This window comes from Rhea pennata, chromosome 14 (assembly GCF_028389875.1).
Source record: "Rhea pennata isolate bPtePen1 chromosome 14, bPtePen1.pri, whole genome shotgun sequence".
NCBI classification, from domain to species: domain Eukaryota; kingdom Metazoa; phylum Chordata; class Aves; order Rheiformes; family Rheidae; genus Rhea; species Rhea pennata.
The window spans coordinates 10,299,666-10,325,631 of NC_084676.1; the positions used below are offsets into that span (position 1 = coordinate 10,299,666).

At 39.2% G+C, this 25,966-nt stretch overlaps 1 protein-coding gene across 4 annotated transcripts; it reads left to right on the forward strand.

Annotated features, from left to right (window-relative positions):
• On the forward strand, positions 1–24,914 carry G3BP1 (G3BP stress granule assembly factor 1). 4 transcript variants are annotated; one of them, XM_062587544.1, is made up of 12 exons: positions 1–105; positions 13,595–13,708; positions 14,938–15,019; positions 15,391–15,564; positions 17,304–17,394; positions 17,964–18,057; positions 18,440–18,647; positions 19,256–19,357; positions 20,037–20,148; positions 20,557–20,682; positions 20,773–20,903; positions 22,336–24,914. In XM_062587544.1, exons 2-12 carry the CDS (start codon positions 13,614–13,616, stop codon positions 22,540–22,542), a joined length of 1,422 nt encoding a protein of 473 aa, XP_062443528.1. In that variant the 5' UTR covers positions 1–105; positions 13,595–13,613; the 3' UTR covers positions 22,543–24,914. The 4 variants fall into 4 exon arrangements, with proteins under 4 accessions (XP_062443528.1, XP_062443530.1, XP_062443529.1 ...); XM_062587546.1 differs by having other exon boundaries at positions 20,794–20,903; XM_062587545.1 differs by having other exon boundaries at positions 18,443–18,647.
• The last annotated feature ends 1,052 nt before the right edge of the window (positions 24,915–25,966 follow it).

Genomic DNA, 25,966 nt, shown 5'->3' on the forward strand with positions numbered 1-25,966 from the left:
ATGTAGCCGGCGGCTGAGCACGCCGTTGCGTGAGGTGCTTCTTGTCCGTCGGGCCGGCCTGTGGTGAAGTGACGCCTCCTGCTCTCGTCCCGCTCCGCCTCGCAGGTGAGGGGGGTGGGCGCGAGGGCCAACGGCCGCCGCGGGGAGCAGCCGGCGGCGAGGTCGCGTCCTTCCGGGGACGGTTGTGGCCAGCACGCGCCGGGCCTGGCTGAGTCTGCCCGATTCGGGGGTAGGCCGCGCGCTGGGGGGGGGGGGGGGGGCGAAGGGGTTCCCCGCGGCCCGATGGGCCCGGCCCCGTGCGCAGGGGACGCCCCGGGCCCGGCGCGGCTCAGCGGCGCTGTGCGGCGGGCGCCCGGCCCGCCTGCCCCGCAGACGGGCTTCGGCAGCCCGCTTGGGGATCGCGGGGAGCCCCCTGCCCCCGGCGGCAGCGCCAAGCAGAGTCCTGGGAGCCGGATACCATGGTGTATCCACTCGGAAAAGAAATAGGTAGCCGGGAGCGTTATTTTTTTTTGGAGGGGGGGGGGGAAGGAGGCTCCCCGAGGAGGCACCCACCCGAGGGAGGGGGCCTCACTCCCCGAGTGGAGATGCGGAACCGCGAGCTTTGTTCGCGGCTTTGCGGAACCTGCTCTTCCCCCTCCTCCTCCTGCTTCCCCCCCCCCCCCCCCCGGCTGGGGGGGAGCCCCTAGACCTGGCATTTAGCTGGGGTAGGCCACTTCCATGGTGGGTTAGCTGTAGGTTGAGCACTACTATTCGGTAATTGCAGAAGCCTCTCAGTACATCAGATTGTACGTGTGTATCTGACGTTCTCCAACTTTGCAGGTGGAGACAGGGGTCATAGCTCATATAGAAAGCAAGAATGTATCTTGCCCCTGATGTACTGCATGACCTTGGCTGGATCTGGGACTAACACAAGATTTAAATGCGAAGTAGTGTGTTTATGAAGACTTTCCAGCCTCTTGTAAAACCCTAGATACATTTGCTAGAAGGCCAGGGATGAGGTTTCAAGCATCTCTTTCCTGTATATTTTAGTCTTGAACTGTATGATATAATGTGTTATTATTTCTTAATGGGCTTATCTGGTGAACTTTCATGTTAAGAGTTGCCCATAGTGAGTATTCGTTACAAAGAAAATGACTTTTTCACAATTGGTTGAAAGCAGCATTTGCAGCAAGCCGCCATGTTTCCAGTGCATGCTATTTTTGTCTAGCCTGTGCTCTCACAAGCAGTGACAGCTTTAGGAAATGTGGACACTGCTATCAAGCTCTGAAAGCAACACTTCCAGGTGCCATAAATCAAACTTGGTGTGCATGTTGGGTTGTTTTTGACTGCCAAGAGGTTTTTTGAATAACATCCCAAAGAAAAGTGAGTGCAGAAGTTGACACAAACTGGTTTTAAGTTCTTTTCAGAAAATCTTTCTTTTTACCAAGGTTTCTATTTGTTTATTCCTTCTCTATAAACAACAAACTGAATGAATTTTCTAATAAGGCAGTTCTGTAGTACTCAATAAAATGATTGTCTTGTGAACTGAACTCAACTTTTTCAGAGATGCTTCAGTTGGTATGCTTATGGGGTGGAACTATTTTTGCTAAAGGACAGTTTAGCAGAACATACAAATTAGAGCACACTAGAAACTACAATTATAGATTTGCAGAGGTCTCTAGGCTGTTATGATTCTTTTTCTAAAGAATTTTGTGTATCTTAAAGATTTTAAAGTGCAAGTTTCTTGAAAAGAATCCTATATATGTCAAATCCAGGCCAAATGGGTCTCCAGTTCCTCGCCTGTGGGAAATGGGCAGCTGCCTTTTTTATGTCTAGGTTATATCTTTAAGTGGGTTAATCACTAGAAGGCTAGAAAACATAAGCAAAATAAAGAAGACATGCAGACAAATCTTACTTCGAGCGTATGGGCCAAGTGTAAACTTTGGGCTCTTTAGTAGGAATTCTGTGGTGATAGTGGGGATTTGTTTGTTTAGAGAAGGAATTGCACGCTTTTTTTTTTTTGGTGGCATTGCAGTCTCAGAAACAGGAATGTAAAATAAGTATGTAGTGGGAAAGCTTTTTTTCCTCACTGTGATTTAATAAATCTTGTTCTTCTGCTCTTCTGTCCATTTGTTGCTGCCAGAATAACAATAATTTGAGTTCATCATGCAACTGGTGATACTCCAAATTTGAAGCTCTTGGTTCTAAACATGAAATCTTTAGGCAGCTGACCAAACAGCAAGCTCTTCCTTGCAGTCTTAATTTTTGTGTCCTTATATGCAATCTTTTTGAAAAATACTCCAAAGATCTGTAGGTTTGCTTATTGCAGTTCATGTTTGGGCTCTTAAGAGTGACTTTTAAGTGTGTTTACATTTTTGAAAAGATGCATCTTGGTTTTTATGTACCACTCATGTTCTGAAGTCTCTGAGGATCTGTTGGAAGATCAGTTCAAAAAAATTGAGCTTTTCTTTCTTCTTGCAAATTGTTACAACTGCATACAGAGCAACACTTTTTAATGAAAGTACCCTAAGGAAAGTAAAGGTGATGTTACTCTATGTACACACTAGTATTTTTACTCATAACAGTAGATACCTCTGGGACAGCATTCACAAAGTTAACAGAAATGACCTTTTAGATGAGTTAGAAAATACTTGATTATTGCAGTTTTTAATATTAGAATCTGAGCATTTTTGTCTGACTTTAACATAAAAAAATGGAAAATGAAGGAGAGGAAATTGAAGGAGAGCTGGTCTTAGGGTGGTGCTAGCTGTTATGCTGGCTTTAATCTGTTGTACTTGAACTAAGTCAAAAGTGAAAGTGATAGTTTTTTCTAGAAAACTGATACTTGTTACAGCTGACTACCTAAAGTCTCTGGAGTTGAAGTAATCTATAGTTTCTTGCCAGAACTACTAGTAGACTTGATAGTCTTCAGCTACTTAATTGTAATTAAAAAAAAATCTTATTTCAAGCTATTCTTTAAGAATAGCTTAGTATTTTTATATACAATGAATATTATACTTGTCAGAGGTTCTAGTTTTGCTATGTTAAGTCTGGACCTCTTCCAGAAAGGCATGGCTGATGGACTGCAGCAGTGAGTGATAACTAGAAGTTTGTAAGTTGTCAGTTATATACAAATAATCTGTTAGGAGCCTCATTCCTTACTGAGGCAAGTGTGAAATCCTGAATTCTAAAGTCTTTTCATGCTGATAGCCATATTCTCTCTCTCCCCCCCCCCCCCCCCCCCGTTGCCCTACTATTTTTGGTTTAACTTATGGCTAGTATTATGCTGACCTTTTTTAATCTATAAGAATGATGGATCAGTCTCAACTGTTAGGATCTCTGTATTTGAAGGTAAAGAATTTTCTGTGCTGAAGTCATGCCTCTGTGAAGGTGAAGAAAGAGGTGAAATAGTTGACTCTTTAGAAATATCTGTTGCTTGGCATGCAGATAATACTTTGCTCCCACTTGGATTAAAATCACATGGACAAACTTGAATTTCACTCTAACATCTGTGTAGCTAGGTGTTATAGCTTGTGACCAATTATGGGTAATATTTTGCTTCTTACTTTGAGAAGTTGCAGTAGAGCCAAATGGAAAAATTGCAGGTCTAGGAGATGATGACTGGACCTACTGCCAGCTTGGAATTGTTAGAGCAGCTCTCGGATGTCAAAACAAAACCTGTTCTAGTTGTAGAGTCATAAGGTCTAAGTAACTATTTTTCTTTTGAGTTAAGCTATTTGGAGAGTAGTGCAGGCATAAAGCGAAGTTTGTGAGGTTTTTTTAAAGGAAAAAAATCAGTAAACTTCATTCAGACTGATACTATTCTGTAGGATGAAATTTGCTTGCTTAAAATGTAACTTTACCTACAATTAGAAATACTGTTTCTCTGTAAGTTAGGCTGGAATAAGTTCAGTTAGATACTGAAATTCTCCTTGCTAGTATAGGAGAAACAACCTTTGGGAGGATCTGATTTAGGATTTTTATAAAACAAATGTAGGAATATTTCTGTGAATTACAAAGGCTTGAGTTTTATGCTCTCTGAAGCTTTGGAAAACTTGGATTTTCAAATGTGAAGTTGATGTTGGCTTTGGCTTTCTGTCAAATCAGAAGGATCCATTCTTTTTCTGTAACATACCTATCTTAGTTACAATGGTTGAAATGTACTGGTTAAGCTAGAATGAGCTGCCCTAAGCACATCTTACAGCGGGTCCCTCTACAACAACCTCGCTTAATTCCCCCCCCCCCCAGTGAAATGATTGCCAGCTTTTCTCTATCAACCCTAAGCTAAGGATGTGAGTAGTTGCCAGAACTACTTTAGTGCAGAACAGAGGGAAGGAAGAATATTCCTTTTGGTTTTAGAGCTGTTCATTTAACATAGCAGTCCTATCTTTTCAGCAGTTGAGGGCTATACTTTTGGAAGTGCAGACAGGAACTCAGATCTGTGCAGGAATTGGTGCATATGCAGACTTCTGACTGTTTTGGGGGCAGCTGTTATCAGAGGATTACAAAAATGCCCTTGTTTTTTTTTAAATAAAAGTAGTGGCTGACCCGTATGGCGAGACCCATGGCAGATTACAACTGGCTTACAAAGTTTTTTCTCATGAAAATCCCTAAATGCTGACTGAGCTTCAGTTGGCACTTCTGAGCCTGTGAGGAAGTCAGTTTTCAATGGCTGAGTCCTTCCACAGAAGGAACTTAGCAAAGTAGCCTCAGTTTGGGCCTCTTCCCCCTCCTCCCCCTCTTTTTTTTTCCTCTCCTTTCAGTTTAAAGGAGAGAACGTTTAAGTAATATGAACTTTAAATTGGTGTATTCTACAGCTTCCCCCTCTCTACTGTATTTCCTTTGTGTAAGGAGTGGGACACAACTTTTGATGACTTAAGAGATGCGAGGCTATACTGAAAAATCTGAGAACAGAAGTGAAACATTTTCTCATTCCACTATATTTGTATCATACATTAATTAAACAAAAATAAAATGCTGCCTGTGAAATTCTGTTTTGATCAATTTGTAATAGAAGAAATAACTTAGATATGTCCCTTCTAAGTCTGTGGGTACTTGTCTCATGTGACACAAAACAGTAAAACTTTACAAAAAGCAATGCTAAATAGCTTAGTTGCAGTCTGAAGGGGAACAACTGAGGGTATTTGGCTGCTGAAAGATGGCCCTTGCTAGGTCACAGGCATAGAGCAGCTGTTACAAGTGTTGACTTATAATAAAATCTGTTCCTTGATGCTAATTCTGAGTAAGAAATCAAATGTATATGCTACTTCTCTGCAGAGATACCATCCTTTCTTTCCTGGTGTCCCCAGTTTCTCAACATTGCTGAATAGAAGTGATGATTGGATCAAAAAATAGAAAATTAGAGGACAGCTGAGAGCTTTAAAAAAGCAGAGTAGACCCTGTATGCAGAGAAGGCAAGGTGTTGAAGGGAGAATCTGAGGAAAGTAACTTGATGAGACCCTTGTAGTATCTCTCCCCTGTAATACTAAAACTTTAGGTTCCTTGGGCTATGCATTTTGGGTTTGTTTTGTTTTCCTTTACTTTTAAGCCGAACTTAACTTGCTGTTTATTTTTGGACAGTAATAGGGCCTTTATGCCCCTTCCTACCGAAAGGGTCTCTCTCTGCTTCCCAGGATCACTGCTCCCTGCTGCATAAGTGTATACGCTGGTCTCTGCTTAAGTTGTGCTTTAGGTTGGTCCTCTCTGTGTTCTTTCCCTGCTTTTGAACACAGTGCTTTCGAAGTTACTCCCCTTAAATGGTCACTGTTCATTTAGATGTGGACTAATAGCAGTAAAAAACTTCATTTTTTTTCTTATTGTTCAGCTCTGCCAAGCAGCAAAAGAGGCACTGAATTTTCTCTACAAAGGGACAGACTCCATTGAATCCGTTTACTTGTGGTTCACACTTAGGCTTGTTAGGAAAAACACAGGCTGATTTCTAGAATGACAGCTCTTCTGCAGCAATGCATGGTTTGTTTATTTGTTTTCTTAGTATTTAAAGGGTTGTACCTTGCTGCTGGGTAAGGCTTCCCATCTGCTGTTGGTAAGCAGAGGTTTTTTTCAGCACTAGCATGGCAGTGTTAAATGTAAATTGGAATTATGTTTTATGTTTTGTAATAAATTTTCATTACACTTAAGAGTAGATACTTCCTTATCTCGATCATTTTGATACTTTGATTAGAAAATGGTTAAGCTTCTAATTCAATTTTCTTCTTGTCTATCTGCTAACTGGAATAGTGCCTAGCTTTTTGATAGTGCCCCTTGTCAGTATGCTTAAATGAGCTTTAAAAAGGTTCAGGTATGGGCTCTGCCTGTCTGTAGGCTCAGGATAATAAGGCACAGAGTCATTTGCTGAAGGGTGCAGCATTCCAGTCCCTGACTGATTTATAGGATCCAGCTCTTTGGCATGTTTGAAGTACCCTATGAACTCAGGCACTGCCTCCCTTTAAGTTGCATGGTTGTCTTACAGTAGGCACTAGTTGCTGTAGTGAGTGAAAAAGATGGCTATTTTAATATTGAGGACCCAGACCCATGTTTTGTTAGGCATTGGTTTTGAAAGAAGATTATTAATATAAAGCCTACTCTGTCTACATGCTGTGTTTAGCATTTGATGCTGCTCTGATCTTGCTTGAGGAGCGCCTGCTGCTAGAAATTCCTAGCAAATAGCTATGTCTTATGGACTACATCAAGTTTCCAGGAGATGCTAGTGAAAGTTGAGGGCTGGTAACCTCCCAATTTGTGGCAAATTAGATCTTTAAATGTTTCATTATTCATTGGATTACCCTATTGCTTAGCTTTTGGCCTCTTGCTTCCAAAGAGATTAGATGTAAAGAACTGGTGTGTACAATTTCAGTCTCTTCCCTCTATTGTAAAATAATGCTACCTTTAAGATCACTTCACTCAGAACTCTTTCCCTCTAAGTCTGTCAAAATATTAAGAAGCGTAGCCAGTTGCAGGCAAGTAGCTCTCTGTAATGGCTTTTGCTTTATGTTTGCCTCTCAGTTAAGTCTGTCTTCTTTTCTATATAGGGATTTAAGGCATACTGTATTGCTGTGAGACTGTTCCTTGTGACATTGACTAGTTCTTCCCAGTTTGAGAGAACAGTAATGAGACCATGTTTTTAAAAGCAGTGAGTGTTTTGGGACTTCTGCTGCTCACCTATTCTGGATGCTTTTTCAGCATTTCATAACTCAGGCTTGAGATCAACTACAGTCTTCCCCCGCCCCCCCCCCCCCCCCCGACACACACAGTTGAGGCTATATTTAAAATAAGGGCATCTCGCATTTTAGTGTATTTGGTATCTTGTGATGTTTTAAATATACATTTCCTTGAAAAGGTTTATATTACTCTTCCTACTTCAGAACAAGCTGGTGTAATGATATAAATCCCCAGTTGAGACAAGAGCTCTGGAATTTGCCTAGTGATGCAAGTTTAGCTTGTTTGTATTTTGCTATTTGCTCTGTAATGGTTTGTATCATGGTTTACACAGGTATCAACTTCCTCTTCTTAGCTTAGTCAGCACCAGTAGCAGGCAGTAGTCATGAAAAATATGTAGAGAGTGGGAATTAATGGGAATTGTTTCACTTCTGTTGTTGATTAACTTACATATTCTATTTTATGCCTCTTGGGAGTAGTATTAGGGAGTGATTTTACTTGTACTGACTGTTTTTTCTTGTCCAAAGCAACAGTAGTAACTGCTTCTAATGCTGGCTACTCCATATGGATAAATGATTTGTGGCTTTGAGCATTCTCACCTGTTGCTAAGCAACCTGAAGAAATCCCAAATGATACTTCATATACGCAATCCTATTAACTATTGACCAGATATTTAACTTCCAGTGAAATTTCAGATTTTCCAGCTGTGTAATGTGCTTATATGTAGATAGCCCGTTTCTGTGTAAGTTTCTCTGGGCATTTCATTATTTTCAGAAAAACATCTTTATGTTAAGGGATTGGTATCAAAATGAAAGCGTAGAGTTGTATGAGAAGTTTGACCTTCAGGTTTAGAGGGCAGGAAGATCTTCATCTGGGGAGCACATAAATTGTATAGTTGCCTTTGTATAGTGAAAGATAAGAACTGTGATTTGTAGAAGTTGATTGGGATGTTGGAAATAGTGTAACAGCTCTGTGAAAATATGAGTGAGTTAAACCTGTAGTTAAAAAGGAGGAGGAAAAACTTTCAGTTCTGAAACTGCACCAATTTGTGGAGTCAGGGAGGAATGTAATATCAAATGAGTCAGCTTACAGTATACTAACAGCCAAAAGAAAGTGTAGAATGCTCTAATATTCCTGCCAAACTGTAATGCTTTGCAGTAACTTTTGTTTTTTGATTCACTTCCATTTCAGGATAAGAAATAGTCTAAGTAGTATGGAAGTGAAGGTGGTGAATGACAGCACAAGGATGGTGTTCAACCATGGCCACTTAGTATATGCTCATGATTAAATTTTGATTTATCTTTCTGTTAGCACTGTCACTTTTGTTGTCAGAAGGCTTTTAAAATAGCCATGCTCTTTAGGAAACGAAGTTTGGAATTTTCTGACTTCAAATTTGATTTCAGTTGATCCTGTCCTTTGGATCATTATATCAGTGTGTTGTGCAATGACTGAGAGCTTTAACACTGTATATAACATACATGGGGGAGAGTGGTGGTTTTTTTTTTTTTTTTTTTTTGGTATATGTAGGAAGTCCAGGAGAAAGAAGATTCAAACTTCTCTGAGTTTTTTTTAAAGATAGCTAATGGTTAGTTCACTTTCATTATATAGCACTTTAAGCTCTTCAAAATATGCTAATCAATACTAGCTGTTAGATGTTCTTTGAGCTTGTTCTTTGTCTGAATATTAATACGCTAATAGGTTTTGTGAGGCTAAATATAAACTTGCTAATATAGAATTTACACTTAATGGTTCTGATTACATAACTACTTTAGAAATTCAGTGACTAGCACTGGTTTTTTTTGTTAACTAGAAGCATTGTAACAGATGGCTGAATTTGTCATCAGCCAGGTGACAACCAGTATAAGGGAGTGTCTTCCATTAAATCTCTAGCCTTAAGAAAAGGGCTGGGTTTTGCTGCAGAACCATTGTAATGTTTGTTACAACTTGAGTTGACATTGAGTTACTCCATTGATCTTACATAGGTGAAATGATATGAATGCATGTTTCTGAGTGAATCTTAAATCATGTGGTCTTCAGCTTTTCCTGTCAACTCTTCCTTTTCATCATTATCTCAAATGACAAAAAATGTGTGGATAAACTGCTCAAAGGATTAAAGAGGTGATAGTTCAATTGCTTCATACTATTTTGTTCTGTATAGCAAAAATATTGTTTGAAATATTCCTAGGCCAAAGAATAGGGGAGTAGTAATGACTTGTTCATGAGTAGTAGGGAGCAAGTATTCTCTGTGGAAATATACGGCTCATCATTCAGGTTGTGCTGGCTAGAGAACAAGAACAGATGGTAGCTGGCAGAATAGCAGCAGGTGCAGCAAGGGTAAAAACAGATTGTTGTCCTCTGATTAGGTCATGTAAAGGCTTTTCCCATTTCTTCTCAGACCTGCTTAATAAGAACTGGGCACCATGCTATTCCTCTTCCATGTTAAGAATCAGTTCTGATGGTGTGTGTGTGTGTGTGTGTTTTTTTTTTTTAACACCTTAACAGACCTTCAGTTTTTGGCATGCAAATACACCTAGTTCTGTCAGCACAAGGCAACTTACCTTCAGCACATCTTCAGTACAGTATTAAGACAATTCAGTAGAACATGAAAGTAGATCATGGAAGATGACATGACTGCTAGTTGGCTAATATGATGAGGACTCCTTCACTTGAGACAAAAATTTGAAATGTATAGTAAACTGAGATCTGAGAGCTGCAGGTAATGGTTTACCAATATGCTTGAAGGTCAAACTTTAAAACATTGTTATAGAACCAATTGAAAATAATTTTCAGAGCCTGATTCAACATTTGACAGAATTGAATAGAAAATCTGCCTACTGTCGTCATTAAGAATGAACTTGGATTTCAGAGGAAAGTATTTATTTATTTATTTTCCCCATAAAGAAACAATCTTATGCCTTCTGGGGAGGTGGGGAATAGGGTTATCAGGCAATTTCTGTGTGTTCTTTCATACAGAACTTGGTCAGACTGATCTTGGGGGACATGCTAGAACTGCTTTTATAATTGTAAGCATACAAAACAGGCAGGATTTTTAACTTCTTTGGAGCAATTAGGCTTGTATTGTCTTTTAAGCCAACTGGACCCAAGCGTGAAGGTTTTCACATCTGTCTGCCATTCTTACACTGCTTTGGTGTCATACTGCCCTCTTTGTAATGATGGTGTTTCACAAGGACTTTACAAGAAACAAATGTCAAATAAGAAAATCAGTGGTGCTCAAAGTTTATCCCTGTGGTATTGCTTTCCTTACTGTCTAATATCTTGTGGGGAATATATTGTAGCATGCAACAAAGTAGCATAGGGTTCATAATTGAGTTCTTTTCACTTCAGACTATGTTAGTCTTGGACATCTGTATTTTTGATGTATTACACTTAATAGACTTATTTAAAACCGCAGATACTAGCAACTTCCTGCAGTGAAAGTGGTCTGCAGAATCTGAACATTTCTTGCAGGCCAGACCCAACCATAGTGTATCACTTTCCTTTTGGCATAGCTAGGTCTTAAAATATTATGAAATAACTGAAAGCTTCTTAATATATCAAAACCTTTTCAGTGGTAGTTCACTTCTGGTCTTATCTTTTCTGTACTCCTATCAAGTAAGTAAAACTTCTTGTATGGAGTTGGTACTCCTCATACTAGGAGAGCAGGAGCTCCTGTATGTGCTCTTTTGGAGCCTGTCAGATCTTTCTCCCCTATGTTTAATCTTAGGAGGAGAGGAAAAAAAGGCATTTCTGAGCCAAAATAGATAGAGTTTGAATTTATTTGTTTTTAAATTTATGAACTGAAAGTAGTGCAAATAACTGTCTAGTCATTTGTTGTTGAAGCAAAACAAAGCCCATTGTGTGTATAACTGTACTAATTTTTGCTGCTGCATTAAAGCATTCTAGTTGTATCTTGTTTTCAACCTTAAACTCTACTTCCAAGGTAGAAATTTGTCCTGTATGTCCAATTAGGTTGGATGCTGTGCATACTGACCGTTGCTAGGAGCTTGAGTATGAACACATCCTCAAATATATTATCTGTAAGCTCTGTCAGAAGGTTAAACATTAGTGTCTTTTGCTCACAGTATGTGGGGCACTAGACTAGACTACAGTTGTCTGAGGTGGAAGGAATTTGGCAGGTTGATTTGGACTTAGTGTGTAGCCAAGGCTGTCACCAACTCTTACATCTCTGACCAATTCTTCATTTTTGTAAGTATGTAGTCCAGGAGGGTACCCTTCCTTGTCAGGTCCTTGATCTCCTGTGTCAAGAAATTGTCACTCCAGAAACCTGTTTTGCTTGTATCCTGATGTATTATGCTGCTAGCATATGCAGAGGGGGTTGAAGTGCACCCATTAGGACGAGGGCCTTTGAACCTGAAGCCCCCTTCAGACAACTGAAGAAGTCCTCATCTATTTCTTCCTGATCAGACAGTCTATAGCAGAAACCCACTAGTGTCACCCATGTTGGTCTGCCTACTAACCCTGACCCAGAAGCACTCACCTGTCACCATGCAGAGCTTCACATATAGAAGGATATACTCTCTCACATAAAGAGCAATTCCCTTTCCTCATCTTCTAGGACCCTCCATCATAAGGAGCCTGTACCCATCCATCATGGCACTCCAATCTTACAAACTATCCTACCATGTCTTCCTAATACCAATGAGATTGTAGCCCTGTAAGTGTATACAGGCTTCTAATTCATCCTGTTTTGTTTTTTGTGCTGTGTGTCAGTGTACGGATGCTTCAGAAAGAGACCTTGATGTGCTGTCTTCCCTGAAAAGGGATGAGAGCTTTCCCCGCGATGTGGTCCCATAGGTACTTCCTTATTTACATGCATACAGTTGGTGCAATTCCACTTCAGCCTGTTTTTGTTGGTTAAAGGTCCATTCAGTTTTTAGCACCTCAGACCCTTTGGTTGCCAACACCATCCACCACTTCCTTACCTAATTGTTGACCATGTTGGTTGTGGGTAAGTCTGTTTACCTAGGATATAAAATGCTGTTCTGTGCAGTGACAAGAGAAAGCTTGTTCCAGCATAATTGTCAAGGCATACACTTTGCAATCTTCATCCTGATTAGTCTGTGCTAGAACACTACTTAATTTGATTTCCATTATCTGTTTTTTTTTGCCAATGTTGCCACTTCTTGGAGCTATTTCTTGTTGCATGGTCTTAAATAAAAACAGGTGAATGATGACTCCTGAGTTGCCTTTTAGAGGGACTCAAGTTTGGAACCTCTTTGTTTTGACTTGTGGGACATGGCTGAAGTCTGTACATATTGAATTTGCATACCATGGATTTGGGAAAGCCTTGTGTAAAGGCAAGGGGGTTAGAATGTCTGTAATATGAAGGAAGCTTTCTTTTTCAAGTGTTACACCTGGTCTTTTAACTCCCTTTAGATAACATCTGCTTGACTTACTGCAGATGCTTTTGCCAGCTTTTTCTTTGTCAGCACTACAGAGCAGAAAAGTCAGCTAATGTATAGTCTGTAACACATCAGCAGCAAAACTGCCAGCTAAGCTCCCATTCTGCTACCTGTCAGTATAATTGGCAATGGCATATGAAGCAAAAAACCTACTTTTGTTTCTATATTAGGAACAAGAATGTGATCTGGTATTGATATTTTTCCTCTATTGGTCTGAACTTCTTTTTATGTGTATTTGAAAGGCAGGAAACACATTTATGTGCTTTTTTTTTTTTTGAATGACTTGCACTGGAGATGTACATATTTTGTAATCCAGCTGTAAAGGCTTTTTTGTAATTTACAGATCCATTGAAATCAGACACATGGTAAATAGACTAATTTGTCCCTGGCTCTAGGTATGGTACTGTTAATTTGACTGATCTGTTGGATTTAAGTGATAAATGATCTGTTGAGTGTGGGGTAGCAAGAGAAGAGCAGTGTTCACTTATGTCCGTAGCATAGTTATTTTAATGTAATCAGATATTCTTTTTAAATATGAGTGATAAGCTCTGTAGGAGTGCTGTGCTTTTTGACAAAAATAGATTGGACTTGCTTTGACCTTTTTAAAATACCCTTAATACAGTAGCATAGGCTTTGCTTTAGAACATCTGACTTCTAATTCTGATTGTGAAGTCAAGGGAGGTAACTAGAACTTGGATCAACTGTACATGACTTAGCCACCTAGCAAATCCTCTTGGAGAACTGTACTTGCTTGCCACCTGCTTTTTACTGAGGGTACATAGGATAACTAAATGCTTGCATGTTGAGTTAAACTACCTTACCCATGCATCCTCTCGCACCACTGATTCTCTACGCAGCAGTCCTCTTTTCAGCACCAGTGATTGATTGACTCTGAAAGCATCAGTTGGACTGATTATTGTGGTGAAACTGCTAATAGATTTTGTGTGCTTTACACTGTGATTATGTGGCTGGTGTTATTAGTATGTGTACAACAATGTGAAATATAAATGTTTTATGGAGCTTTTTATTGTTCTTAGTTTTCAGTTGACCAAAGAAATGGTGATGGAGAAGCCAAGTCCCCTGCTGGTCGGGCGGGAATTCGTGAGGCAGTACTATACTCTACTGAACCAAGCACCTGACTATTTGCACAGGTAAAACTCTGCATCACTTCATGATCTGTTTTTTGGGGGAGGAATGTTACAGGCAGTGAATAAATCATTTCTCTCTTCTTGGCTAGCTGGGTTTAAGATGAGTATTTAAAAATGGCTTATCCAAGACAGACTGAGAATGTAACTTGCTCCCAGTTTTGATCAATTGGAATAAAGCATGGATAATAAAGATCACAAGAAGCAGAAAAATGATATGAACATTAGAAAATACTGTGGAAAATTTACTCTGATTGCTATTGAAATGCTATTATACATGCATTAAAGTTTTTTTTTTAATTATAAGCTAGAAGTGTCACTTTACATCTTTAGATGTGATTGATATAAATGGAAGTTGGATAAATGCTATGTTTAACTAAACATTTTTGTGGTCCATTTTGATATAATGCCTTCTGACTAGGGAAAAATGTTAAACTATTGTATGTTGCTGTGTGCCAGTAGTCATGTCAGTAGTTAGTTCTTAAAGGAAAATTACTGGAATTGTGATTATACAGCAAACTACAATCTGTTACCTAAATAAACTGTTCTTGTTCAACTTGATTGTTAGTCCTACATTACTAGACTTAGACTTTTGAAGACTTGCTTTATTTTGTTGTGCTTTGAGTTGCTAGATAAGTGGTTCCTGAAACACTACTTCAAGTTTCTTGAATATTTGGAGACTTTTCAAAGTTATTCTCCATGTTGAACAGCTAACCTTCTCTGTCCAGGTTGCAGGAAAGTTTTTAGGCATGCCATAGATTACAATTCTAGCCTTGTATCTGCTGTCAGAATGGAGTACCACAATGCTTATGACACTTTACTTTCTAATCCTTCTGTTTTTAAAATGAAGATTTACCTGCAGTGTTTCCATTACTCTAGATGAAGAAAACTTGCTTGTTGCTCAAACTTTAAACCAGAGCTTGAGAGAAGCCTTCAGCTCTGTGTTTGGAGTTTAGACCTTTTCTATAGAAAGAATGGGTCTGAATTACCTAGAGCCCATGAGATTCTACACTTGGCTGTTAGTGCTTGGGCATCAGACATCAGAATGCTACAGCTTAGAGAAGTGTGTGTGATTTATGATTTTTGTTTTGAGGAATGCAAAAAAGGCTTATGAAATTATAAGGCTGTATTGCAGTAATTCAGACAGAAAACTTAATAGTCATAGTGCATTCTTAGAGGCTCTGTGTTCCTACTCAACAAAGCGTTGTGGTGGTAAAATATTTTCCTTCCAACAGGTTTTATGGAAAAAACTCTTCCTATGTCCATGGTGGCTTGGATTCCAATGGAAAACCAGCTGATGCTGTCTACGGGCAATCTGTAAGTACTTGAAAAACATCCTGTTCTTGTTTTTGTTTCCCTTGTGGTTGAGATGCATACCCACATGTGATTCGTCACCTTTGTCTAAATGCCTCCTGTAGGAAAACTAGGAGAAATAACGGCCTAATAGTAAACAACAGTAGTTAGTCAGGATATATCTCCTTTTTAAAAGTTCATAATGTGAAAATATTTGCAAAGCAAACTTAAAGATCGTGCTGCCAAACTTTTCTCTCTAGGGTTTTGGAGTACAAGCTAAAACTAAATGTTTTATGTTCCTACTTTCTTTGGAAATGACTGTTTGGAAACCACTGACTTAGCAGAAGTAGCTTTTGCAGTGTAACCTGTTTTCTGTTTCCTCCCCTCCACCCTAGGATATCCACAAGAAAGTGCTGTCACTAAATTTCAAGGATTGCCACACAAAGATCCGTCATGTGGATGCTCATGCTACTCTCAACGATGGTGTTGTAGTCCAGGTGATGGGAGAGCTCTCCAATAACATGCAGCCAGTGCGCAGATTCATGCAAACATTTGTACTTGCACCTGAGGTATGCTATATAGGATGTTAATATTACTATAAGCCTACTTTCATGTCAGGATTAATATGCAGCCTGTTTGGTTCAATGTTGGAGTCCAGAGGGTTGGACCAGGAAGATAGTTTACCACAAAATTCAATGGTAGTACTATGTAGATTCTTTAAATTGCATTATTTCTGTATATTAATAGATTAACCATGAGTGTCGTCCTTATGGTTGTAAGTATCCTATTAGAACACACAAGCATTACAGATACCTAAAGTTATTTTATCTTTGATTTGCCCTCCTAACAACTGATATGAGAAAGGACTAGTGAAGGAAAAATATTTTCTGCTTTTTAAAGACAGACTCCAAACTTTATGGAATCAGAAAGCTTTAACTTGGGTTTGAGGTGACTTTCAACATACAGTTCACATAATTGTAAATGATAGTGATGTTGCAAGATTGTTTTATTTTTCAGTTTCACTGTTTCTTCTTTGGAGCTAAGAATTGATACCTCGGACAGCAGAAGCTCTGGCTCCTGCTCTTTTGTTGTTATAAACTACCAGAATTAAAAGCGCTATATGAATTTCTTTCTATTGATCCATCTTCTTGTGTGCAGTTATAGTTTTGAGCATGGCTGTGGTGTGTCTTTGACTTGCTAGTATAATGCTGTTTTTTTTTCCCCTGAATAACTCGTTTTCTTGAAAGAGACAAGTTTGAGTGTATTTTTTAAGATGTGGGAAGGACAACTTGCTCAAGCTGTTCTTGTTTCATTATTACTTCATTATTAACATAATGAATTATGACCTCAGCAAACAGTGTTAAAGTAACTCCACGCTAGTTTCTCTGCTTCTAGTTGTGCCGTTGTACTAAGCTGTTAGTAATCAAGATGGCCTATGGAAGACTTAAGTTTTTGCTTAGCTTTAGCTGTCAATCTTTCTAGGACTTAACTGATAGGATCAATAAGACCTGGTTGTAAGGAAGGAACTTACAGCTCCTTTCTCAGCTGGACTGAGCAGAATTCTTGCTCCAGGAGCCATGTTGAGATCTCTCTTTCAGAGTGGTTGTTGTACAGACTTTTTGCCTTCCCTGTAAACTTAAAGGTTATTCCATTTTTTTCCATTCCAAATGCTCTATTGCTCTTATGGTGGATTGGTAGCTTGCTGTAACAGTGCTTTCATCTTGGCAGAGATCTTGTATCCTTTTACTTTATCAAAGGTGTTTTGCTTTTTACCATATCTCTGAAGGTATATTATTGATAAATACAGCCATTGAGCAAGTTGTGGGTTTTCTCCTTAATCAGACTCTGAGATTTGACCATACATCTTGGTCCAGTGCATGGAATAGAGACATAAATGGCTCAAAGTAGACTTTTCTGCTTTCTCAGCCTTATTTGGCTGCCAGTCAATTACACTTATGCTGATCTGTGACTGGAGTTGTTCTAATTAATATTAATTACCCTGATGTCAGGGGATATCATCTGAGCTGTGATTATAATATAGCACTCTTCCCTAACTTTTGTGGAATGAGAAATACTTCCTCTGTTTGACAACAGGCTTCAGAGGCAGTTAAACTCATTTGAGTTGGCTGTCTTTTTCTTCCTGTTTGGGGATCCTTTGTAGGAATCACCAACTGTCTGTCTCCCATGACACTGACAGTACTAACAGGACTGGTGTCATACTTTGCCACTGGTAGTAAACTTTGTAATGTTGGGAAGGGGTTTGCAACTGTTGTAGTTGAATCAGTTCCTCATTTTGTTTTGTTTTAAGGGTTCTGTTGCAAACAAATTCTATGTCCATAATGACATCTTCCGCTACCAGGATGAGGTTTTTGGTGACTCTGACACAGAGCCTCCAGAGGGTAAGTACCAGGAATTTTTTGGATAGTTCTACTAACATTTGTTCTTGGGTCTATTTCAATGCTCCATTCCCAGACCAGAGGAAATCCCTTTATTTTGAGACAGCAGATCAGCACTAAACTTGGTGATCTCTTGGAGTTTTTTTCCTGGTCTGTACTCTTACCTTGTTTTTTTTTTTTTTTTTTTTACTATGCTATCTGGGTTTCAGCAAAGAGCTGTGCTAGAAAGATAGCAATCACCTGAATGTCATAACTCTCTTCCAGCTATGGCATTTTTAAAAAAACTCTTAAGACCTTTTTTGAGTGGTAGTAATTGATGGTGTAGACTACAAATCTGTTTTTTTAAGTAGTTTGAAAAATGCTGTTTGACTTTGGTCAAAACTGAATAACTGAAGTGACAGCAGAAATACTAGGAAGTTTCTATTTTGTGTCATGTCTTAATGGTGCTTCCTAACTCTGCTTTTCAGCAGAGACTTGCTTCATCTGTGTGTTGTGGAAGGTGTGTTAGGTTAGCACCGAGCACTAATGATGTGTATGCTGTATTTTTTTTTTCTTTTTCTGACTTCACTTAGAATCAGAGGAGGAGGGGGAGGAACCCGAGGAAAGACAGCAGACACCTGAGGCTGTTCCTGATGATAGTGGTGCTTATTATGAGCAGACTGTCAGGTAATAATATCTTATTAGGTAAAGTCAGATGTTGTCTGATAGTTTGTAGAACAGGTCTGTGGTCAAATAAAATCATGAGTAGCAGTAAAGTCATTCTTTGACAATCCAAGATTTCTGTTAGTAGGGCAGCCTAAAAAGCAGGTATTAAGCTGAATGCAGATTTCTCGGCTGATGTAATACTTTTGTCATTCTGTAGAGTGACAATGAAGAACTTGCATCCCTGTGCAGTGTAGCCTTATTTAAAAAGATTACCTGTTTCCTTCTCTTGGATATGACGTACTTAACTTCTGAATATGAAAAGCAGCATTTCTTACCACATGCTAATGGAATGAAATGCAATATTGCCTTTTTGCTTGATTTTTTTTTTTGTGCTATTCTCTAGTAGCAATGACTTGGAAGAACACGTGGATGAACCAGCTGCAGATGCAGAGCCTGAGCCAGAGCCAGAACCAGAACAGGAACCTGAATCAGAGGTGCAAGAAGAAAAATCTGAGCCAGCACTGGAGGAGTCAGTTCCAGAAGAGGCTGTGGAGAAGAGTCCTTCTCCAGTTCCTGCTGAACCAGCTCCTGCAGTGCAAGAGGACTCTAGGGTAATGAAAATTGGTTGCTCCTTTCTATGATGTGATGATTTCATCAGTATATCTGACCCTTCTGTGGGGGTGGGGGTGTGTGTATATGTGCGTGGCTCCTGCCCTGGTCCAAATTAGGCTCTTCATGAACAGTTGGCTCCTTCCCCTTGGCTGCTTTCCGATAAGTAGTTAAAATTCTATTTAGTAACTGGTTGATCAAAATATCGAGACCTAAGCACGGCTGCATATTATAAAAATAAAAAAAGCAATCCCCTTAAAAAAAAAAGGCATCTGTTTGTAAGGAGGGGTTCTGAAACTTTGAACAGGCCACAATCACATACTGAATGAAGATGTGACTATTCCTAGCAGGGGATACTTATCACTTCAGTTCTACATAGAATATAGAAATTGAATGGAAGCGTGACTGTGTTACTGCTATACTAACTCTTTTTTGAATTGGAAAGATTCTTAGAAAGTTGTGAGGAAACTGCTAGTGGCTGGATCCAGAATTTAAAATCTCAAACATCTTAACTTTGTTACTATTATTTTGAGTCTATTAGCTATAACATCAGGAATGTATTTCAGAAGAATAAAATCATCTCAATGAGTAACAATCTTTATTTCTTTAGACATTTTCATGGGCATCAGTAACCAGTAAGAACCTGCCTCCCAGTGGAGCTGTTCCAGTATCAGGAATACCACCTCATGTTGTGAAAGTACCCGTCTCACAGGTAAGAATCCTGCACCAAGAGCCATTTACTGGCAAACTGGCTGGCAATAAGCTGAGGTGGGGGCAATCTAGTGAAATCTACTCACTTATCTGAATTTTCAGAGAGGCTCAATAGGCTTTCAAATTCAACATGTCCTTATAGACATTATAAAAATGTCAGTCCTTTGCTTTCTGCTTGAGAAAGAATTTTCCTCCTGTTGGAGATAAAAGGAATATTCATGTGAATAGATACTGTGAATAGACTGTACCTGCTATCTAAAATGTGTGCACCCTCTTTTTAAGGTGAGGCAGCTTCTGTAACTTTTTTCCCCTTTGCTTGTTCAAGACTGTGGTTTTGTCAGTTTGTTGTAATAAATTTTATCTGCTTAATTGTTGCAGTACTTTGGACGCAGGCACTTTATTTTACATAATTGTGAATGAGGCAACTTAGGAATTTTAACTTAGTGCAGTTGAGTGACTTGTTTTCTTTGAGAATACAAGCCATAAGCATATATGCCACAAGCAATGCAAACATACGTAAGCTAACATGCAGCATGTATTTTATAGCCACTGGTGAAAAACCTGAAATTAGCACTCCCGCTCATATTCAGATTATTAATAGAAATTGTTAGTAAACTCTAAAAGCTGAATTGTACTGCTCTATCTGATTCTTGCCTGTTAAATTCTATGAATTTATGCAGCCTCGCCCTGAGACAAAGCCTGAATCTCAAACTCCACCACAGAGACCTCAGAGAGATCAGAGGGTGAGGGAGCAGCGAGCAAGCATCCCACCACAGCGAGGTCCTAGACCAAGTAAGAAAAGCTGGGAAGAATAAATTTTTTGTGCTTATTTAATGATTTCAGGAAACAGTGTGATGGCTGATTAAAGTTTGGAAATGTCACCAACTGTGCTAGTAATTAAAAAAAATTGCTACTTTTGTAGATATTTTAATTGAGCTTGGCCTGAATATACCACATTTTGGAGCTGAATTTCACTAGTGTTCTCTGAAAAACCTAAGTTTCTCCTCAGGCATTTGATTTCAGTTAGGTGACAGTTATTCTTAAAAACTTGCTAGAGTCTCTCTGTCTGTCTCTCTCTGTCTGTATGTAAAAATAGTTTGAAATCTGACTTTTGAAATGTGGTAATTCTGTCTGTGACTTTTTTTTGATTATTGTGGAGACTTGCTTTTCTTAAATTACATGATTTTTTTTAACCTCAAGTTCGTGATGGTGAACAAGGTGATGTGGAAACTAGACGGATTGTGAGATACCCAGACAGTCATCAACTGTTTGTTGGGAACCTTCCCCATGATGTGGATAAAAGTGAACTAAAAGACTTTTTCCAAAGTAAGTTACTTGCTTTGCCATACTTCTCACGGGGTATGGGGGTTGCAGCCATGTGCGTGGTCAGCAGGACATTCTAATGTATGACCCAAGAACTTGGCTTTTCTCTTGCAGGCTATGGAAATGTTGTTGAACTCCGCATCAACAGTGGTGGAAAACTTCCCAATTTTGGGTTTGTGGTTTTTGATGATCCTGAACCAGTTCAGAAGATCCTTAGCAGCAGGGTAAATAAACTTCTAGTCAGTGTGCTTGTTGGTTTGTTACTAATAGGTAATGTTTTTTTTTGTATTCCTCTAACAAGAAAAGATATTTCAGCCAATGCCCTTCTAATTCCACACACATCTTAAAGTAGGGATATTTCTTTCCCTTCTATTCTAAGGCTTGTAGAGCATTGCAGAGTGACGGAGCACTGGACCAGGTTGCCCAGAGAGGTTGTGGAGTCTCCTTCTCTGGAGATCTTCAAGGCCCTCCTGGATTCAACCCTGTCTACCATGCTCTAGGTGACCCTGCTGAGCGGGGAGGTTGGACTAGATGATCTCCAGAGGTCCCTTCCAACCTTACTGATTCTGTGATTCTATGACTTCTACAGGCAAAGACCTTCTGCCTGCTAGTTACTTGTAACTACTTAAGCAAATGTGAATCTATCTGTTATAGACTGATTTCAGTATCTTTTGAGCCTTTTTCCAGTGAAAAATTGCTGAGTTGTGCAGAAAGCAGGTAAACAGCTTTCAGGGAGACAGGATGGAGAGAATTGGATCCTACAAACAAGTAGGATCTTGGTTTTGAAAGTAGAAGAGGTTAAATGGGAGAAATTATACTAGTATTTGGATTGAAAAAATTCTGCTAACAAAGGCAGGAGGTACCTGCTCAGCTTGTCAGCTGTGATAGCTAATGCAAAGTTTTCACCCTGTGACTGTATGGAGTGGTGGTAGGCAGTGAATTCACATGCAGCATAACAGCTCAGCAGTGTTCTTCCTTACAACCTAGCTTTTCACCAGACAGGGACTTCCTTTCTTCCTTACATCCTTACTATACTATGGTATTGCCACTGCATTTCTGACCTTATATTAAGTGGGGGAGGGAGCTAGGATGTGGATTTGTTTATTGGTTTGCAGATGAGCCTAGTGTTTTGTGCAAACAGATGTTCTTAAACATTAAGATCTCACCTCACTTCAGTGAGGTTTCTTAAGTCACCACTTATCACTGCAGTTCTCAGTGTTGAGCTTGATACAAGTGAAAGACTTCACTAGCCTGGGTGGCCTATGCATTTTTTTTTTTCATGCCAAAAGAAAAAATCAACTGGGACTCTGCCCAATGGTAAACTGTGAATTGCCACAAACTGATGAAAGTAGCGTACTGTTAATAGCTTAATTCCTTTTAGAAGAGGTGTCAATGTTTAGTGTTATGCCTGAAATAACTTTTGAAAAGTCTCAAATGTTTTCACATGTGGATGTTTTTAATATATATTATCTTCTCCAGGAAAGCATAAGACTGGATGCGTACTTTAACCATAGCCATTCTGTCTCTATACCCATTCATAAAATGTTTCACTTTGGATTGGGGAGAGGGATACAACAGTGCTGCAGGAATCAGCTTGACATTGTAGAGTTAGAGATGAATCATTAATGAAAGTATCTGTTCTGCTTTCTTTTGCAGCCCATCATGTTCAGGGGAGAGGTGCGTTTGAATGTGGAGGAGAAGAAAACACGAGCTGCCAGGGAGGGTGACCGCAGAGATAACAGACCACGTGGACCTGGAGGCACTCGTGGGGGGCTGGGAGGTGGGATTCGGGGGCCTCCACGTGGAGGATTGTCCCAGAAACCAGGATTTGGAGCTGGAAGGGGGATCGGGCAACGCCAGTGAATGCATCATGGATGTTGAAATGGTGGCGCAAACCCTTTTTCCTGCAGATTTGTGAATTTCAGCCTTGGAATGTGGCCCTAGCCTGTTATAGACTGCTACGTTTGATACTATTTTGGCCCCTTTTTGTTTGTGTTATGGTTTTGTGATTTTTTTCTAGTCCTTGTCCCAGATTCCAACTTTGTGGAACAACGTTTTAGGAAAAGTGGATTTTAAAAGAACTGAATATCCTTACTTCAAACTTATGGACTGGATTTTTTTGGTACCAGTGGTCTTTCCTAAAGGAATGTTTTCTTTTTGTTTTTCTCCTTTTTTTTTTTCTTTCCCCCTCTCTACTGAATTTGGGTGCATTTCAGTCAGTGGAATAATATTTCACGTGCATGTATTCAAGAGCCTGTAGGAAAATATAGTACTTGGCAAGTATTTCAAGGGCAGGAAAAAACTATTGATTTATCCCTTGAGGGTCATACGAACATCCTCTGGTCTGGAGATATTGCCACTTGAAAAATTGACATTCATCTTTCTCTTTGTGGCGCTGTAAAAGTGGAATAATGAGTATCCGTAGAATCTTTTTTTCTTTTGATACATGATCACGGAAAGGAATTCTAACTACTGTTTTACCACTTGGAAATTTTGGATTGTGGGATAGGTTTTAAATGTCTAGAACTTGACTCTTAAAACACTTTTCCTGAACTCGTGAAATTTTTTATTGAAATAGGGAGTTTTTTCATGTTTAGTTTGTATTTGTATAAAAAAAGCAAAATTGTTGTGCCTTCTATTTATCTCTCATTCCAGTCTTGGCAAATTGTTAAAAAAAATAAAAATAAAAAAAATCTAGATTTGCTTTATCAAGTCAAGAGTATGTTGGAGTTCTTCAAAGAGAAGGAGGTTTCCCCATCTGTTACCAGCTTTGGTAGGTAGAGGTGGTATAGCTGAAGATTTTAATACCTTGTGTTCATCAGTTTGGTTGCATTTTTTTCTAAAAATAAGTACATTTTGGCTGCAGAATTTTGTAACAACTTTGATTTGAGGCTGCACGGGTTCTATTATAAATGTTACAAAAGTAGAACAGAAAAGTAATTTTTGTTGTGTTGTTTTTTCTGCTGTGTGTGATAAGGAGTCATTTTGCAGTTTAGATGGGAATTTAATTCCCTGTTTCTGCCAGACCTGAAATAGATGGCATTTTTGTTGGAGGTGCAGCAGGTGCTTGTCCGTCCTGGAATTGAATAAGTAAGTTACTGAATACTCTCCAGCTCTGAAAGGAGATGAAACTGAAAATACAAAACTGATTTCACTTGAAGAGATCTTGTAAGATTGTACTGCACAAAACAGCATTCTTGCTTCTTATTTTTGTATGTAATGTATGGCATTCAAAATGACTGGATAAAAATGTCAGTCTTGAGTCCACACGAGACCCGAGCTCCTTGTAATACCTGAGAGCTGCTTACTACATTTCTTAAATCTGTGTCAGGGTTCAGTGTTTCAGTATTTTTAACATATAATCTCTGTGCAGATATATATCTCTTGACTTTTGCTTGCTCTAAAGCTAGAGCAGAATTGCCCTGCCCAAAAGGGCAGATGTTTTTCTCGTGCAGGTAATACCTTTGTTGCCATTTACTTGCCAAAGCTAGTGGTTGAGTCTGGTCTTACTAAATGTTAGTAGAGTTTTGGGGTTTTGTTGTGTTTTGACTACATTTTCACTGTTTTGTTGTGTTACAGTATTTGTCCCTTTCCTGCTTATGAATGTTTCTCAGTTTAACTTGTTTACAGTCCGTTTCTGAAAACGTAAAACAAATGTCTTGGTAAACTGGAGGAGAGCTAAATGTGATAGCAATAGCTGTGGTGCGCTGTCTCACTGTCAGCATACTGGAATACAAACTGCTTCCCCTTGTGGTGATAACTGGTATTGTCTTTTAAGAAAGCTTGCTGCGTTTTTACATCAGGATTACACAACGATCATCATGTGAGGTTGTACAACAGAAGTCTTTCACTGAAGTCTGTCCTTGTTGCTTACAATTTCTCCTTCTCATTTGTTGCGTTTCCAGTGCTTTTGATGTTAAATTCAAAACAACAGTAACAGATTGCACTTTGATAATCCAAAGTGCTATTAATAGAAGCTTCTATAGCTCTTAACCAAATTGGTGAAAATATCCATGAATCTGAAACAACGCTTCTGTAATGGGAGTTGGGTAGTTCTGGGTTATTGTTATCTGGGTTGACAAAAGCTGAGGAATGTCAGTGAAGAATTAAAACCCATAGGGTGAAGTGTATACTTGTTTTTCATATGAACCGTAATATAAGTATGTTATTAAAAGACCCAGAAAAGTGATGTTCTTGTCCAAAATGATGACAGGCAAAATAAAATATTTACATAAGTTTTTCTTGTAATGTCTTCTAAGAAGAAATGCTCTGAAAAGCAAACTATGGTGACAGCATCTTGAAATGATGTGCTCATCTGCATTTTGGTTGAGCTATGACTAGGTAATAACAAACAATACCAAAAAGGTCTGTTGCAAAATGTGATGTTACTGGCAGCTTTTTTTTGTTAAAGCTTTACTAGCCTCAAGTCTTGCTGACTTTTGCATTGAGTGTGCTGCTAGAATGTCAATTTTGTCTCTGCTAGAACATCAATTTTTCTCAGTTTTCAGTACTTTACATGTTTTAATAATGAAGGTGCATGAATGAATTTGCCTCAGGTGGCTACAGTGAGCTAGAGTAGTTATGGGAAGGCTAGCCTCTAGTAACAACAACAACAACAACAACAAAAAAGTCTTCCTTGTGGTGTTTTCTTTCCAAAAAGATGTAAGTGAACTTAAAGACCATCTGACTCCCTGCATACCTCTTCAAATGAATTTTAGTAGTGAGGGTTTGTTCTTAGCGGATGTATTTTTGGTATCCTAGTGCTCTGCAGAGTAGGAAGCTGAGAAAAGTTGGTCAGGCCTGTTTTAGACTGCTTTCCCACCCATTCAAGTCCCATGTATAATATAAGGGGGTTAGGTTTAGCTCAGTTGGTTAGAGTGTGGTGCTGCTAATGCCAAGGTCGCGGTTCAATCCTCATACAGGCTATGCTGAGGGTTGGACTAGATGATCTCCAGAGGTCCCTTCCAACCTTACCATTCTGTGATAAGAACCATCAATGCATAACCCATCATGCTCTTAGAAAGGCAGGCTATGTTTTTGGCTGGTGTGATCTGGCTTCTGCTGATTTTAATCATCTATAACAAGTAGAAAAAAGCAGTCTTAATGGAAAGCCGTATTTGATATTACCCAAAAAAGAATTGGAAGGCATACTGCCACTGATGTATCTTCATTAGTTGGTTGTACAAGACTCCTATCAGGTTTAGTTCAGATCTCCTTTATCAATACAAGGAGAAACTCCTCCTACCAATACATGTAAAATCTCCTGAAGCACTTTCAAGCAGCAGAT